This window comes from Oryza brachyantha, chromosome 5, assembly GCF_000231095.2.
Source record: "Oryza brachyantha chromosome 5, ObraRS2, whole genome shotgun sequence".
NCBI lineage: Eukaryota > Viridiplantae > Streptophyta > Magnoliopsida > Poales > Poaceae > Oryza > Oryza brachyantha.
Window position 1 is genome coordinate 17,316,146 of NC_023167.2, and position 15,862 is coordinate 17,332,007.

Sequence of the window (15,862 nt, forward strand, 5' to 3'; positions counted from 1 at the left end):
GAGGGCATCCAAAAGTCAATAGATCGGATATTCAGTTCCAGTGAACGAATGGTTTAAGACTTTCAGACTTTCGACAAAAGAAAAGATGAGGCAACGCCATGAAAGGGTGTGGCACACAAAAGCCAGCAAAGCCAAAATATACATGCATAATAGCTGTAGGAAAATTTTCCAGCAGTAATAGTTAGCAGGCGAAAGACAGTGAATCCACCCAGATAAACATGCCTTTCTATTACTGGAAAAATAAAGTCGCAGGCTCTCAAAAGTCAAAACTCTCCTCTCTCCTCTCTTTCCCTCCCCCGTGCTGCCGTGCACAGCACAGACACAAGTACAACACATGTATAAACTTTCTCCCGAGGGCATTCCCTCAAGCTGTGGAGCGTCACGCCGATACTTACACTCTGCTAACTCACACCGTGGAAAAACAGTACAATTTGGATATTTACCTAGCAGGCACGAACCTCCGCAAGGCGTCTTGGAGGTGGTTCGCAGTTGCTGGTAATCTTCAAGGACCCAAGGAAGCAAGATAGCTTACTGATCATGGGCTTCTGACGGATTACCATTTCCATTGATGCAGTGCCCTTGCCAGCATCGGCATAAGTTTCGTATCCCTCGAGATCTTCTTCGGTTATTACGACTGCATCGCTGCACCTGCTGGGGCTTGAAGGCTTGGCTAGCATACCGTCCCATAACGGCAAAACAAAATGCTCGTTGTCGAATTCGGTGGTGAATCCATCAACTTCAGCCTCCACAATAGCTTCACTGGATTGTTCACCGAATCTTACTGAGTGGGTTCGGTTTGAACTCTGAATTTGAAGGCAGCTGGCAGCGAGAGAACTAAATGGTTCTCCAGATTCTTCACAAGATTCTGCCGAGTGAGTTTGGTTTGAGCTCTCCATTGAAAGGCATCTGGTGTTGAGTGCACTAAATAGTTTAACAGCCTGTAGCATAGCAATGAACAAAAGAAGTTTATCAGAAACTGCAAGGTTATAATACTATATGGACCATAGAGCAGTACTTATCAATTCATCATTCAGCTAACACACGAAAGCACAAGAGAATTAAGTGGGTTGCATGCCTGCCATTGAGATGGTGCTAAAAGTACTCTGGGCCTTACAGACCGTGCATGATCGAAAGCGGCTTCAGGAGTCATGTTCCTGTACTTAATCTGTAAGTGACACCAAACATAAGCTGCCATACATGAAACAAATAGAAACAATGGATACATAAACATATTATATGATTATAATGCAGCTTCTCGTACCAGATAGCATAAAACTATAGTAGTGCTTCGTCCCCTTCCAGCCTTACAGTGGACATAAGTGCTACCACCTTGTGATGCATTTCCTGGAGAAGAAAACATATGCATATTAGCTTTCGGCTATTTGACTACAATGCCAACTTGCATCGGAATCACCATGATATGAACCTGCTATAATACTAACATTGCAAAGCCTAAGAATTTGCAACTGAACCATATAATACCAGTGCAAAAAAGAATGCCCCATTTCTAGTGTAAATCAGCATTGTTGTTCAACTGGTGGTTACCAATCTGTCCAATCAAACGAATTTTCTTTGGGGGCTTATCATCAGACATCATTACACAAGATAACAGAAATGTCAAAGGAAATGTACTACTCAAATAAATTGAATACTTAAGAATGGTTGTGAAAGTCAAAAGGAGAACTATTACTCAAACAAATCAAATATTTGAGATTGATTGTGACACATTGACAGATTTAACAAGATATCTCTCCTGCTCAGAAAAATGTTTTGAATATTACCACAGTTCAACGGCAGCGCACAACTTAATCTAATCATCACATCATCAAAGCAAACTGGTACTGCTAATATGGTTTTGAGTATCAAATATATGAGATTGATTGTGACGCATCGACAAATTTAACAAGATATCTCTCCTGCTCAGAAAAATGTTTTGAATATTACCACAGTTCAACAGCAGCGCACAACTTAATTTACTTAATCATCACATCATCAAAGCAAACTGGTACTGCTAATATGGTTTAGAGTGCATGGTGGATGGTACTTACGGTGGATAAAATCCACAGCTTGACAGATATCCTCTATAGAAGGGGCAAACAGATAGTCCCTTGTGGGGATCTCGAGATGATTGATCCCATGAGCCTGATAAAGAGAAAGGGAAAACTTATTATTCTGAAGAAAAATTGAATATAACTCTGCTTATGTTAAGTGTTATGCTGATGACACCATGTATACCGAGTTAAGGAAAGGATGTCAAATATAACCACAGCATGTTCGGACCGCTATTATGAATGTACATATAGAATATGACCAGTAAAGATTCACAAGACAAGTGGATATTTGTGCGAGCATTTTGATATCTACTCGTTTTTTCATCTTTGAACAGTCTCTACAGTTCAACTGTTTAAAGATGAAAAACGAGTGGATACCAAAATGCACGCACATATATATTGATGCATGCAAAGAAAATCTGCAGCTACAAAATCAGGTAAAGGTATACATTTACCTGGTATAAGGATGTTGGAACCAGAGTTTCATACGATTCATTTAGCGTGACAACTCCCCTCACTCCAAGTTGCTTCAGATGCGGTACATCACTTGAGAAAGGAACAGCACCTAGCAAAACATACTGGAGGAGATGGAGGTGGGAAGAAAATCAGCACACACCATCTAATGAACACAAGCTCACCATATCATTTGAATAGTTGTTTAAATTATCAAAATACTTAATAACTGTGTGCATCGATGATGAACGCAGCATAACATAGCAATGGAAACAGGAAAATTGAAAAACATTCCCATAGTTGATCGTTGGTTGGTCCAATTACTCATATTAGTCATATAACAGAGTTCTATACCTCAATAGGATCACTCAAATGATCACTAATCTAGACCACTATAACCAATCGTCAGGAGTAATTACAAGCATAAATGGTCTAAACATTTATCTGAAGCTACGGAGAATCGATACTGGTACAACAGAGAAAGTTGTTGCCCCAGATTGTAGTATCGAACCGCATGGACGTGGATTGGATTCAAGAATTGAATGGACACATAGCTAGCCCCAGATCAAAGAGCTCACGGACTACGCCTACACTAATCGTCCTCAATATGCATGTGTCAATTCAAAGCACCAAGGAGAAGGATGAGGTGTTGGATTAGCACCTGGTCGATTTGATCCCACCACCGGAACTCCGCCTCGAACCGGTTGCGGAGGACGTTGTAGAGCAGCGTCGGGTAGAACAGGACCCTCGCGCCGGCGCCGACGAGCGCGCGCCTCGCCCTCAGCCGCACGACGTCGACCACCTCGCCGCCCCCGCCCCCGCCCCTCGCCTCCTCCCGCTCCTCCTCCTCCGCCTCCTCCAATCCCCCGGCGCCATCCCGGAGCTCCCGTATCCTCATGGCCGCGTCAATCGGGTGCACCAAACCCTAACTAGAAAGCCCGACTCGCCTTGCGGTATCCTCCTGCAGTGCTGGATTTTTGGGCAGGATTAGGAATTGGGGGAGAGGAATTTGTGGATCGGGAGGGTGATTAATCTAGTGCCCGTCTTCCGCTCTCCGAGACGCCAAGATGGGTAGGGCCGGTTCGAACTAAACCCAAGGAGAATGACAGCGACGGCAACAGGTGGCGAATTAGACTGCATAAAATCTGCTTTCGCGATTGGTTGCCGCTGATTAACCAATGGTGAATATGCAGCTCTCTCTTTGCATATTAGTCCTCCTATTTTCTGAGGGGAGCATACTGCCATATTGGTCCTTTTGACTGTTAGGTAAATGCATTATAGTTTTTTTTATCAACCACATTTTTTGGCTTATATTAAACCGTAGTGAAACGCCTTATTAATAATTAAAATATAATTTATAAGTAAAAATTTTATGTATGTGTTTTTAATCTAAAATCAAAGATTGAAAAATAAATTACGACGAAAAAAACTAAACTTTAAATTTAACTTTTAAAATTTAAATTTTAGCTTATAAACGTCAGTACAAAATGTTATACTTGATTATTAATTGGTTGATTATTAATTGGTAGTAGTTTGCCACTCTGGACTGTTGAACAAAATTAGCTGCTGTTTTTTTTTAAAAAAAAACAGTTCTCTGATGGACGGAAAATTTAGCTAAGGGTCATGTTTTTAATCTAAAATCAAAGATTGAAAAATAAATTACGATGAAAAAACTAAACATCAAATTTAACTTTTAAAGTTTAAATTTTGGCTTATAAACGTCAGTGCAAAATGTTATACTTGATTATTAATTGGTAGTAGTTTGCCACTCTGTACTGTTGAACAAAATTAGCTGCAGTTTTTTTTAAAAAAAAACAGTTCTCTGATGGACGGAAAATTTAGCTAAGGGTCATTTTTGGTGGTACAATGCAATTAAGAGCTGGTTTGTTACTTTGTTTTATAGCCTAAATCACTCTTATCAATTTTGTATGTCTAGTAAATAGTACAAAAGTATGTTTCGGTTTAATACCAAATTTATTAAGGCTTATTTTGGCTTTGAAATCAAACCTGCACTATATCAATTAAGATTTATGTAACAACTCAAATTTCATAATATAAAATAGTAACCATGCTATAGAATTTCTTTACTTAAAATAGTAACCATGCTATAGAATTTCTTTCCTTTCTACCACATGTCATTATCTGTGCATCTAGTTCATTATCTAACTTTCCTCGCAAAGTTTTGTTATGACTCAAAACATATCCAAGTTCAAGAATACATACGAAGAGTAACCAAAAATGACCCAAGACCTTCACAATCCAGTAAGATATATCTATAGCCGTATACCTTGACATGGAAGTTAAAGAAATACAAGAACAACGTACCATTTGAACAAAATGAAAAAATATGTCACGTTGAAATATTTCAGATTGTCCTGTTCCGGCCAGCCTTTACAAAACCAACATCTAGACTTTCTCATCCAAAACTTTAGTCGATCCCTCCTAGTTTGGTTGGCCAAATTCTCCTATTGTCATCGTGCATACGGAATCGACAACCACCCCATTAGGGGAAAAAAAAAGTAGTCCATGACACTGTCGCATGGAAGAAGCCCTCCAATGAAGAACAATAAAAGGAGCATGTTTTAGAGGGGGAGAATGCAAAACTGCCAAATCATCTGCCCAACCCGGGCACTATCGCCGCTCCGCTCATCGCCTCTGCTTTCATTTCGGTTCGGAGCGCACGTCAGTATTGACAGCGACCGGCCCGGCCTAATTACCCAACACGTCGCTTTCGCCCCGTAGCTTCCACGGATCGCTTCAGATGCCCAGCCCAACCCACGCCGCATATTCCAATCGTGTAGCGCCTGCCCTCACCAGCCGTCAGATCGTAATCTGACGGGCGAGGCGGTCCGCACATCGCTTTCAGAAAACGGCTGCTCGGGCCCGTCTGCCCGTGGGCCGAACGGTGGATTATCCCGGCCCACTTGATTCCACGGCTTAGCTGAGATGTTACAGTCAAAGTTACGGCCCACGAAGACTCGGCCGAGGAGGAGGAGGAGGAGGAGGAGGCGAAGCCACAGTGCCACACCAGCCACCACCCCTCGGCGGCGGCTCCTCCTCCTCGGCTTCCTCCGCCACCATATCGCCGTACCAGGAGCTTGCACTCGTCGCGTCGTCGGCGACCATGTACCGCGCCGCTGGGGGGTCATCTCCGCTCTCTCAAGGTTCCTCCGTCTGCCCTCCCCCTCCACGCCCGTAGTGGCGCTGTGTGTCCCGATCCATTGGTGATGAATGCGCCGGAGTGTTAGATCAGAACATGTGGGGCGGCTCGGTTATCCTGTGTAGATAGTAGTTTGTGGCATTTTATTTGATCCATATCTGGTTCCTGGAGTTAACTGGAGTTAGGATTTTGTGTAGAACGGTGACCAGTCTGCTGCTGCTGCTGCTGCTGTTGTAGTATTCGATACTCGGGTGTCAAACTTACTAAGGGTGGTGCGGAAATTGACAAACTCAATCAGGACTAAGCTATGTTTGAGGTGGATTTAGGCAGAGAGGTGTTGATAGGTCGTTACCAATGAGGTGTCCCTGATGCAGGGAACACAAGCTGTTACATTTCGTTCTGACATACAGTTTGCTTTCTCATGATCTGCAGTTTATCAATTTAAATTGGTGAATCTAATTGTAAATTCTGTGTTATATATTGTTTATTTGGATAGAGAAGCAAAGAGCTGGATTCACAAGTCATCTATCATTAGGATCTTATCCTTTTGAACCCTTTTGCTTAATTATATTGTTTCCTTTAATATTGTAGCACTTGAGGGGGCTACGTAAACGGAATTGGAAAGGTTAGGGGTGGGGGGTATACATACTACCTGGATTGAGAGTTAGGGGGCTTAAGTAGTCAACCTGCGATAGTTTTGGGACTTATTCCATATTTGTTGATCTAGTTGGGTTGGGATGTAATACAGCCTTGGTTGCTGTCACATCACTGTAATAGTGACGCCCTATTCTACATCTACTTGATGTAGTATACTAGTATCCGATTTGTGCTGTGTTGTTTCTCTGTATCAATTAACACATTCTATAAAGATGTACCTTTTGTTATCAACTTTCAGCATCATGGTGCTAGTAGGTTTGCTAGTACTAGTGTTGTGAAGCAGTCTTCAGTTGGTCTGTTCGGTTGGTTTCTTGGGGGAAATTCAAGCCAGCTTCCTCCGCTTGATGTTCCACTCCCAGGCATTACACTTCCTCCACCACTGCCAGATTTTGTAGAGCCATCTAAGACAAAATCACCACTCTTCCAAATGGCATCAAGATTGCATCAGATACATCGTCGGTCGGTATTACTTCATGCTTCCTTACACTACAAGATATTCGTTTTTTCACGTGATTAACTTTTTTCCAGGGGGTTAAATTCAGATTCCAGATGCATCAGTGGGACTGTACATTGATTGTGGTTCTTTTTATGAAACATCGGCTTCATCTGGAACATCATATCTATTGGAGAGAATGGCCTTCAAGAGCACAACAAACCGGAGTCACTTGCGGTTAGTTAGGGAGGCAGAAGCAATCAGAGGGAGTGTCAAATTATTTTTCATTTGAAAATATGCCATTTGACATTTTCCTTGAATAAACCAAACAATCACCCCCCAATAAATGCACATTTCATGCCAGTAAAATGTCCTGGTCTGTAATTATAACCATCCCAACACTCACCTTGAAATACAAGTCAAAGGCTCGATGATGTACTCAAGCTTTTCTGCATGTATCATGTGCTTTCCATACATTCCACTTGGCTTTGACATGTGATGTTAATTTACCAGAACCCGGATTTTTGCATCAAACGCTGTGGATTTGGCAGCAAGGGAACTCAATGAAGTTGCAACTTCTGGGAAAGGTTTCTTTCATTTTTCATCTCAAAATTACAATATATTTTCAGGTTAGATTGATCCACTATGTGCACGTCCTTTCCCTGCCTTTTACTTTGTTCAGTTACACAAGAACAGCTTGATCGTGCTAAAGAGGCTACCAAGTCTTCAGTTCTGATGGACTTGGAATCAAGAGTACGTTATTCGTACTCCTGATCAAGTCCTAATCGCATGAATTTTGTGCTTATTCACTGAAATGTTTTTTGTATGCTACTTCTTCCTTATTGCGCATGGTGGCATCTGAAGATATTGGAACACAGGTACTGACTTATGGTGAAAAATATGCTTATAAGTAATCCCTAATACATTAATCAAGTCAATTTCTCATTAATCCATATTTTCCAGATTAAATAGCATATTCCATTTCCATTTCATGTTTATGCATGGAATGCAAATCTTCTTACTAATGTGCATAAAATTAACAAGTAGCCACCATGATCAGTCTATGTATCTTGCTTAGTTTGTTTTTTCAAGCTGATTGAGTAATAGATGTTGACCATATTCCATAGGAAACTTAAGTTGTTATCTGGTAATCTTAGAACCTTCTTAAATCCTGCTGGTCTGTAATTTTTCTAGCAATAATGTCCCAAAGTTTCACAGGTAACCTATAATATTGTGTCCTCAACACACCTACTGTGGTTGTGGTGTTCCTTTTTGAAAAAGATGCTGTGGTTATGGTGTGGTAGATGTTTTTTGGTAGTATCATCCAAAGTATTTCGGGTGGCAGACTGCCAGCATATTCAAGCATATTTTCAGGATTCATGTCAATAGTTTCTTCTGCATGCCCATTGGTGCTATAGAATTGTTGACATGACCATCCAGTGCCATCTAAAAAAGGTGAATATGCATGGTATAAGAACTGAGACAGATGTCTTAGTGCCATGAGGCAGAGGTTCATACATTTGTAATGTGATGTATGCAACAGGGCTAGATCTGCTGAAGCTTGCATTTTTCGAAGTAATCCATCAATTCCATAGGGTATTGATTTAGGTAGTCACTTTCATTTGCCAGACAACCATTGTTTATCTTGGATTGCTTTATGCTTTACAGGAAACCTAAGTATTTCCTGAAAACTGTTGAGGAGATCACTTTAATTGACATCTCTTCAACTGCGAAGAAGATAATTTCTTCTCCGCTTACACTGGCATCATGGGGGGATGATATGTCGAAATTTGGAAGTTAAAGCATGGTCCTCTGCAAGCTAAGCTGAGGCCTTGTTTAGTTCCCAAATTTTTTTTCAAAAACATCACATCGAATTTTTAGACACCTAAATAAAGCATTAAACATAGATGAAAAAAACTAATTGCACAGTTATGAAAGAAATCTTAAAACAAATCTTTTGAGTCTAATTAGCTCATGATTAGCCATAAGTGCTACAGTAACCAACATGTACTAATGACGGATTAATTAGGCTTAAAAGATTCGTCTCGCGGTTTCTAGGCTAGCCGTGAAATTCCTTTTTTTCATTCGTGTCCGAAAACCTCTTCCGACATCCGATCAAACATTTGACGTGACACTCTCCCAAAAAAATTTTCAATCTAAACACCACCTCTGAGTACCGACTAATCGAAATGCTGTTCCTGCAGTTATTCATGTGCCTAGCTACGAATATGTCAGTTGCAAGTTCCATTCCAGGTGAGCATTCAACACCTGGACCTGCGTGGCTTGTTCTGGAATTTCACGCCCCAGCTTTGCACTGGCAAATCGATTGGAATAAATAGAGCCCATACACATTTTTTGCTGGACAGTTCGAGGGATCCATGATCATACTACCCTCACTGTTCATGTTTTCAACTAAGCAAGTAAGCATGTGCTCATGCTGCCACAATTCCGCGGTTCCTAGATCATTCGGCGGCGGCAAGCGGTGTTTTTCTTCAGTAGCACGCCAAATCGTCATGACTGTTTTACATTTCTATATAGGATCGGATATTATGGCCTCATGGTTAAGCCATTTTTCTGCCCATCTGTACCTGCAAGTTGCAACATACTCCTATACGAGTAAAAAAAATGTGCTATTTGCCAGTCTTTGTATTGCGTATGGAGTTAGGCAGCCAACTCGCCCGGTTAAATGAAACCAATAGGCGGAATACAAATTGGTTTCCCCTGGGAAAAAGATGCGTGTGCACTTGCTAATATTTGCTACCAACATTTTAGAATGAGAGAATGCAAACAAGATGGAAATGAACTGTGAGTTTCTAATTTCCTCCCCACCAACCTGCAGTGTTGTTTCGTAAGCATGGTTAATTAAAAACTGTCGTTTGCGTAAGCCCGTGCATAGGAGGCACAAGTTCTTCCAATGATGAATCTTCTGCGATCAGCGGCGTTCGTTTCCTGCGGCGCAAGCCAGCGAAGCGACGCGACGCTGGGAATTGACTCGGCTTGCTTCTGGACGACATGGCGGGCGCGGCGGTGCGGTATGGGCCGACCGTGCCATCATCCCCCAGCGTACGCATAACGCATGCCTGTCAGGTGTCAGCCTGTGGGCGATGGCCCTGAGATCTGATTTTTACTGAAATTATCCAGCTCAACAGTATAGCCAATTAATTAGCCCAGATTTATCTGTAGTTAATCTAATAAATACATGGTCACACATATTATACACACAGTGTCTAGAGCCCGCGCTATAAGTGGCTAAATTAGTAGTTCACTGCTCATTATCTGCTCTCTTATCTCTTTAAAATATATTTATAACTTGATATGGTGGTTTGCTCAGTACGTTTTTTCTTTTTACCCTTCGGTCCCAAAATAACTCGTGCCTCGAAGACACTACACGAGTTCAAAATTGAAAATCAGTCCTTACATAAAAAAACCATCTGGTACATATACCGTGCCTAAGTCTATTGCAGTCTCTTCATCTCAAAATAAACCAATTTTTCACTTTTTACATTCAATTTTTAACTCTTCGTCTTATTCAAATTTTTTTATTAATATTTTTGTTTTTATTAAATGATAAATCATAAATAGTATTTTACGTGTGACTATTTTTTTTTCTAATTTTCTAAAAGTTTTTTAAATAAAACGGATAGTCAAACGTTGGACACGGAAATCAAAAAATTCGGTTTTTTTTTTACAGAAGGAGTATCCGTTATACGCATGAACACAGGATAAGCGAAATGATGGCACTGGCACAGTGGTGGTGTGAAGTGTATGAATTATGATGGGCAATTGGGAATCCAGACGTATCGGATACCTGCTCGACGGCGGCTACTCGCCGTGGCCACGGCCGTTCACCCGAACCGCAGCCTAAAACGATACCACTACCATTCTTCCGTTCAGCGGCGACACGTTTCCACGGCGTCAAACTGCCCGCTCCCCAAAAACCGCCACGGCCGGCCCACACAAAACCAGCACCGCCGCCGCACCGGACGTGGACGGGACGACCCCTCGCTGACGCTGCGACCCCACCACCCGCTGATCCCCCATTTATTAAAACCCCCCAAGGAAAACAACGTCGCCTCGTCCGCTTCCTTCTCGCCGCAAAGCTAAACATCGGTAGCGCCACCCAATCCCGCCGCGAACGAAAGCGAGCTCTCCGATCCCCGACCAGTACTCGACCATGGCGTCCTCCCACATCATCCTGCCGCCGGAAGACGACGACGAGGAGCAGCGCCGGCTGGAGGACGAGGACGAGGACGAGGACCCCTGGGCGCGGAGCGTGCCGCCCCCGGCGCCGCCGGAGCACGCGGTGAAGGCGTCACTGCCGTTCTCTGCGTCGTGCGTGCGGATCTCCCGCGACTCCTACCCCAACCTCCGCGCCCTCCGCAACGCCTCCTCCGTCAGCCTCGCCGACGCCGCCTACGTGAAGATCTCCGAGGGGGACTTCGGCTACGTCCTCGACGATGTGCCGCACCTCATCGACCACCTCCCCGATGCCCCTGTGAGTGCCCCTCCCGACGCTCCCTTCCGGTTGCTCGCTACGCATGCCAAGTTGCTGCCGCGGTGCTGCTCCGATCGTTCCTGTTTGTGATGGTCTTCGCGTTGTTGGGGGCCGTGTCACTGCGTGAGGTGCAGCTCTAGCTGGTGGGGATTTCTAATTTGGGGCAGTCACTGGCGATGTTTGCGGGAAATTGTTTATCGAATTTTCTGTTTCGTAAATCCATTTTGGATACTACGCTGATTTTGGACTGTCGAATTTGAGCTTAAACATCCATTGAATCAGTCTGTTAGGAGCGAAAGGGGCCGGATATGACACAGCAATTCGGTTGTCAAAATTTCGCCGCAATGCTCTTGATCCTTTATAACAGAATAATTGTCGTTTTGTCTCTGCCTTTTGGGGTTGGAGATTTGATTGAGTAGACTGGAGGTTATCTCCACTGAAAGAATCAAAGTAACCTGTTACTATTGGCTGGTTGCTCATCACTGCCAAAACATGAGTTACTTATAGCCAATTAATTTTGCTGGATTGAATTGATTCTGAAAAGGTTAAACCATGGTCCATGTGAATTCAGCTGATGATTTGCTGTTTTATCGATATGTGCAGACTTACCCCAACCCACTGCAAGATCACCCAGCCTATTCAACTGTCAAGTAAGGCTTGCCTTTGTAATTTCCTTGGTTGATCTTTCTTTCTTTAAATATCTGAGCATGTCTTGTGCCATGTGTATAGCTGAAACTTTTGCTCTTATCGTTACAGGCAATATTTTGTTAATGAGGATGATACTGTACCTCAAAAGGTAAAAACAAGTGTTAAATTTATGTTTTACATTCTGATGTTGAAGTGTGAATTTACATGCAGCTATTTCTGTGCTTACAGGTTGTCGTTCAGAAGATCAGCCGGCGGGGGATTCACTTCCGTCGTGCTGGACCACGTCAGAGGGTAAGATATGGTACCACCTCTTTGACCTATTGAAATGCATCAGTTGCTGTTGGCTGACAGAAACATTTGGACCTGAACCTTTAGGTTTATTTTGAGTCGGATGAAGTGAAAGCATGCATTGTAACTTGTGGAGGCCTTTGCCCTGGGCTTAACACTGTCATCAGAGAACTCGTCTGTGGATTATCGCACATGTACAATGTCAGCAAAATTTATGGTATACAGGTCCGTGCCTTGTTCTAAATTGTTACATACTACTTCAATAGATACTAGCTAAATGGTGCTCTTGCATTTTTCAGATGTGCTACATCTCTATTTCTACACTTTGCTTTGATTCAGAAAGGACATGCCAGCTTACCATAAGATCTTTAACCTATCAATCATTTCATTTTGCACATTATTTGCCTCCATAAAAATTTCAAACCTTACATTCTACTAAAATAGCTACAAATGGAGGGCTTGTTTGGTTTGCTACCATGCTTTGGCTTATTTTAGTAAAATGCAAATTTGTACAATTATATAGAACAATGGATATATATGCTGACTAGGGATTGCCATGGCAATTAAACATGAATGGTTACTGTGTGCAGTTTTCCTTATATTCCAGATCTTCTACCTCTTAATACCTTATATTACCAATTATAGAATGGATACAAGGGCTTCTACTCTAGTAATTACCTTACTCTGACACCAAAGAGTGTTGATGACATCCACAAGAGGGGTGGTACAGTTCTTGGAACATCACGAGGTGGCCATGATACGAAAAAGATTGTTGACAACATTCAGGATCGTGGAATTAATCAGGTAAATTAGTTTTTTGGTCCCATGTGATATAGCTGTTCTGGTTGGTCATTGGCTCATGTGTTTATGGACATTGCCAGGTCTATATCATTGGAGGAGATGGAACACAGAAGGGTGCTTATGAGATCTTTAAGGTAATTTACCACTGAATGCACAGGTGTCATTTATATTGTTCACTTTAAAAGAATGTGACAATACATCCTATTCATTGATGCTTTGCAGCAGTGCAGCACCATATGGAGCATCTAATTAAAGATTTTTTTTTAATCATTAACTCATTGTTTTCATATTGCTGGCAGGAAATCCGAAAACGTGGTCTAAAAGTTTCTGTTGCTGGAGTTCCCAAGACAATAGATAATGACATAGCGGTAGGCTTTTATCGACATTTCTATTTTGCTGTGCAGAAACTTGTTATACACATGCTATTCAGATGACAATTCATATGAGTATGTGGCTTATTACTTATGTTACTTTCTTTTGATTCTTAGATTATTGACAAGTCATTTGGTTTTGATACGGCCGTAGAAGAGGCACAACGCGCCATTGATTCAGCTCATGTGGAAGCTTGCAGTGCTGAGAATGGAATAGGCTTGGTAAAACTGATGGGCCGTTATAGTGGTAAGTTTTTTAATTGGCTTCCATGTAGATGCTTGCCATCTGTGTGTGTTATGTTTTTTACAGAGATTTTAAGTTTTGCCATTGACAAGTGATTGGTTCTACATATTGCCATTGATGTGAAACTTTTTAAATGTTCTAGTTTGTATATTGTTTTTCTACAATAAGAACCTATTAATGTGAAAATTACAAGAAAAAACAGCCAGCATTTTGTCTTGTCACTGTTATTTCATATTTTCACTTACAACCATGAAGAAGAAGATCTCTTGATTTTTCTGTGCTTCAAGCTTGATCACTCTGCTATCGGTTCTCTATCAAGTATTTGTCTGACCCTTAAACTATTATTGTCATCTTGCAGGGTTCATTGCGATGTATGCTACTCTTGCAAGCCGAGATGTGGTGAGTAGATTCAACCGTTCTGTCCAATTCCTGCATATTTAATTTCCCCTCTTCATACAGTGGTGTTCTGGAGTTCATGCCGTTCTGGTTCTTTATCCCACAAATCCTATTCCACCTAAGAGTTCTATTTATTTATTTATTTATTTATTTTGGATTTGTCTCAAATCTCCACAGGACTGCTGCTTAATTCCAGAGTCCCCATTTTATATGGATGGTGAAGGTGGGTTGCTTCAATATATAGAGAAGAGGCTGAAAGAGAACAAGCACATGGTTATTGTTGTTGCTGAGGGAGCAGGACAGGATCTTATAGCCAAAAGTTTATCTACTTCTGAGCAACAAGATGCATCTGGAAATAAGCTACTGCTTGATATTGGTCTTTGGCTGACTCACAAGATAAAGGTACACAACAGTTCTTTTGCTTCGGAACTCAGATCCACTCACTAAAACCTATGAAAAATATGACTTGTCATACATTTTACTTGGAACTTTCAAGGATCACTCCTTTTAATCACTTATTGCATGGATATTTTTTCTATTCACTTCATTTATTACTCAATTTTAGGATCATTTCAAGAGTAAAAAGATGGAGATGACTATCAAATATATAGGTAACTATGTTTGCTTTACACAGGACATGGCTGTAACACAACTTACTGGTCTCTGTTGTACTAAGTTATACACTATTCTAATATTATTTGCAGATCCTACCTACATGATCCGAGCTATTCCAAGCAATGCATCAGACAATGTCTACTGCACACTGCTGGCGCACAGTGCTATTCATGGTGCAATGGCCGGCTATAGCTTCACTGTTGGAAATGTCAACGGCAGACATGCCTATATACCTTTCTATGTGAGTAACTTCAAGTGATCTTATTTGTTCATGTGGAAATTATCCAATTAGCATGACAATTATTGCTCGTTACACCTGAGACCTGACCATACATCTGATCTTCTCATTTCACCAATAGCTGTTGTTTGATACCTGACCAAACATGAATTCCTATTTTCCATACAAAAAAGTGAGTTTAACAGAATGTAACATAACGTGAAACTTTCTTTTGGTGACAGAGGGTGACATCCACAAGGAACAAGGTTAATATCCATGACAGGATGTGGGCGAGGCTGCTGTCATCAACCAACCAGCCAAGTTTCCTAAGCCAGAAGGACATCGACGAAGCCAAAGAAACCAACAGGATGGCCAACAAGCCACCGCTTCCCACAGGTCTCAGCCATCATGCGGCAAACTCTTTCGACCAGTCTGCATCATCGTCGTCGAACAACGAGACATGATAGGAGGTGTCGCTGTTTACGTTGCGAAAAGCTCAGCCACGCTACACAGTTTTGCTTTCATATGCATAATTTGACGTGTATGAATCCCCAGAACGCTCTGCTGGATTGCTGGTAATTACAAGCGTAATAAGAGGAGCAACATTGATGAAGCTATTTCTCAGAAGCAACACTTATGTTGTGCTTTGTATTTGTTGCTGACTCTGCAGATATGTTCCGTCCACTGAAAGCTGATCATTGACCATTTTTGCCTTGCGTCAGTGTGTCCCTGCAGCGCGTTAATCTTGTATACTCCCTAATTACACTTCCACGGTTACACCCGCATGGCTATCACTTGCCAGCTGCAGAAGTTCTCCATAAACGGTGGAGTAATTAAGTATTGTATGCAGTTTGTCGGAGGCAATACTCTCTCTTGTGCAGAATTGCCAGATCAGATTCAGATGTACTCTTCCAAAATCAAATCAATTTATTATACGTACTACGCAAAATGCAGACGGATCTTCATGTTCATGGCCAATGATATGATCTGCACGAACTGCCCCACACAGTATGCTGGTCGCAATTTCCGGTGC

At 41.9% G+C, this 15,862-nt stretch overlaps 2 protein-coding genes and 1 long non-coding RNA gene across 4 annotated transcripts; 2 read left to right on the forward strand and 1 right to left on the reverse strand.

The window, feature by feature from the left end:
- Positions 1-199: 199 nt before the first annotated feature.
- On the reverse strand, positions 200-3,621 carry LOC102712169 (phosphatidylglycerophosphate phosphatase PTPMT2-like). Its single transcript, XM_006654608.3, has 6 exons — positions 3,166-3,621; positions 2,507-2,629; positions 2,049-2,142; positions 1,262-1,344; positions 1,076-1,165; positions 200-938 (listed from the first exon to the last, which is right to left on the reverse strand). The coding sequence occupies exons 1-6, from the start codon at positions 3,400-3,402 to the stop codon at positions 444-446; spliced, it is 1,122 nt and encodes a 373-aa protein (XP_006654671.1). The 5' UTR covers positions 3,403-3,621; the 3' UTR covers positions 200-443.
- A 1,860-nt stretch (positions 3,622-5,481) lies between these two features.
- Positions 5,482-9,230, forward strand: LOC102712445. Of its 2 annotated transcripts, XR_005811953.1 has the most exons (6): positions 5,482-5,668; positions 6,560-6,780; positions 6,850-7,341; positions 7,437-7,507; positions 7,619-7,632; positions 8,959-9,230. It is a non-coding gene; the product is annotated as an uncharacterized LOC102712445 (long non-coding RNA). The 2 variants fall into 2 exon arrangements; XR_005811952.1 differs by having other exon boundaries at positions 6,850-7,507.
- Positions 9,231-10,824: 1,594 nt separating this feature from the next.
- LOC102712812 (ATP-dependent 6-phosphofructokinase 6-like) lies at positions 10,825-15,778 on the forward strand. The gene is made up of 14 exons (XM_006654609.3): positions 10,825-11,249; positions 11,853-11,899; positions 12,006-12,045; positions 12,126-12,188; positions 12,273-12,410; positions 12,831-12,989; positions 13,067-13,120; positions 13,286-13,354; positions 13,475-13,604; positions 13,960-14,000; positions 14,175-14,399; positions 14,563-14,608; positions 14,702-14,853; positions 15,072-15,778. The coding sequence occupies exons 1-14, from the start codon at positions 10,929-10,931 to the stop codon at positions 15,291-15,293; spliced, it is 1,707 nt and encodes a 568-aa protein (XP_006654672.1). The 5' UTR covers positions 10,825-10,928; the 3' UTR covers positions 15,294-15,778.
- The last annotated feature ends 84 nt before the right edge of the window (positions 15,779-15,862 follow it).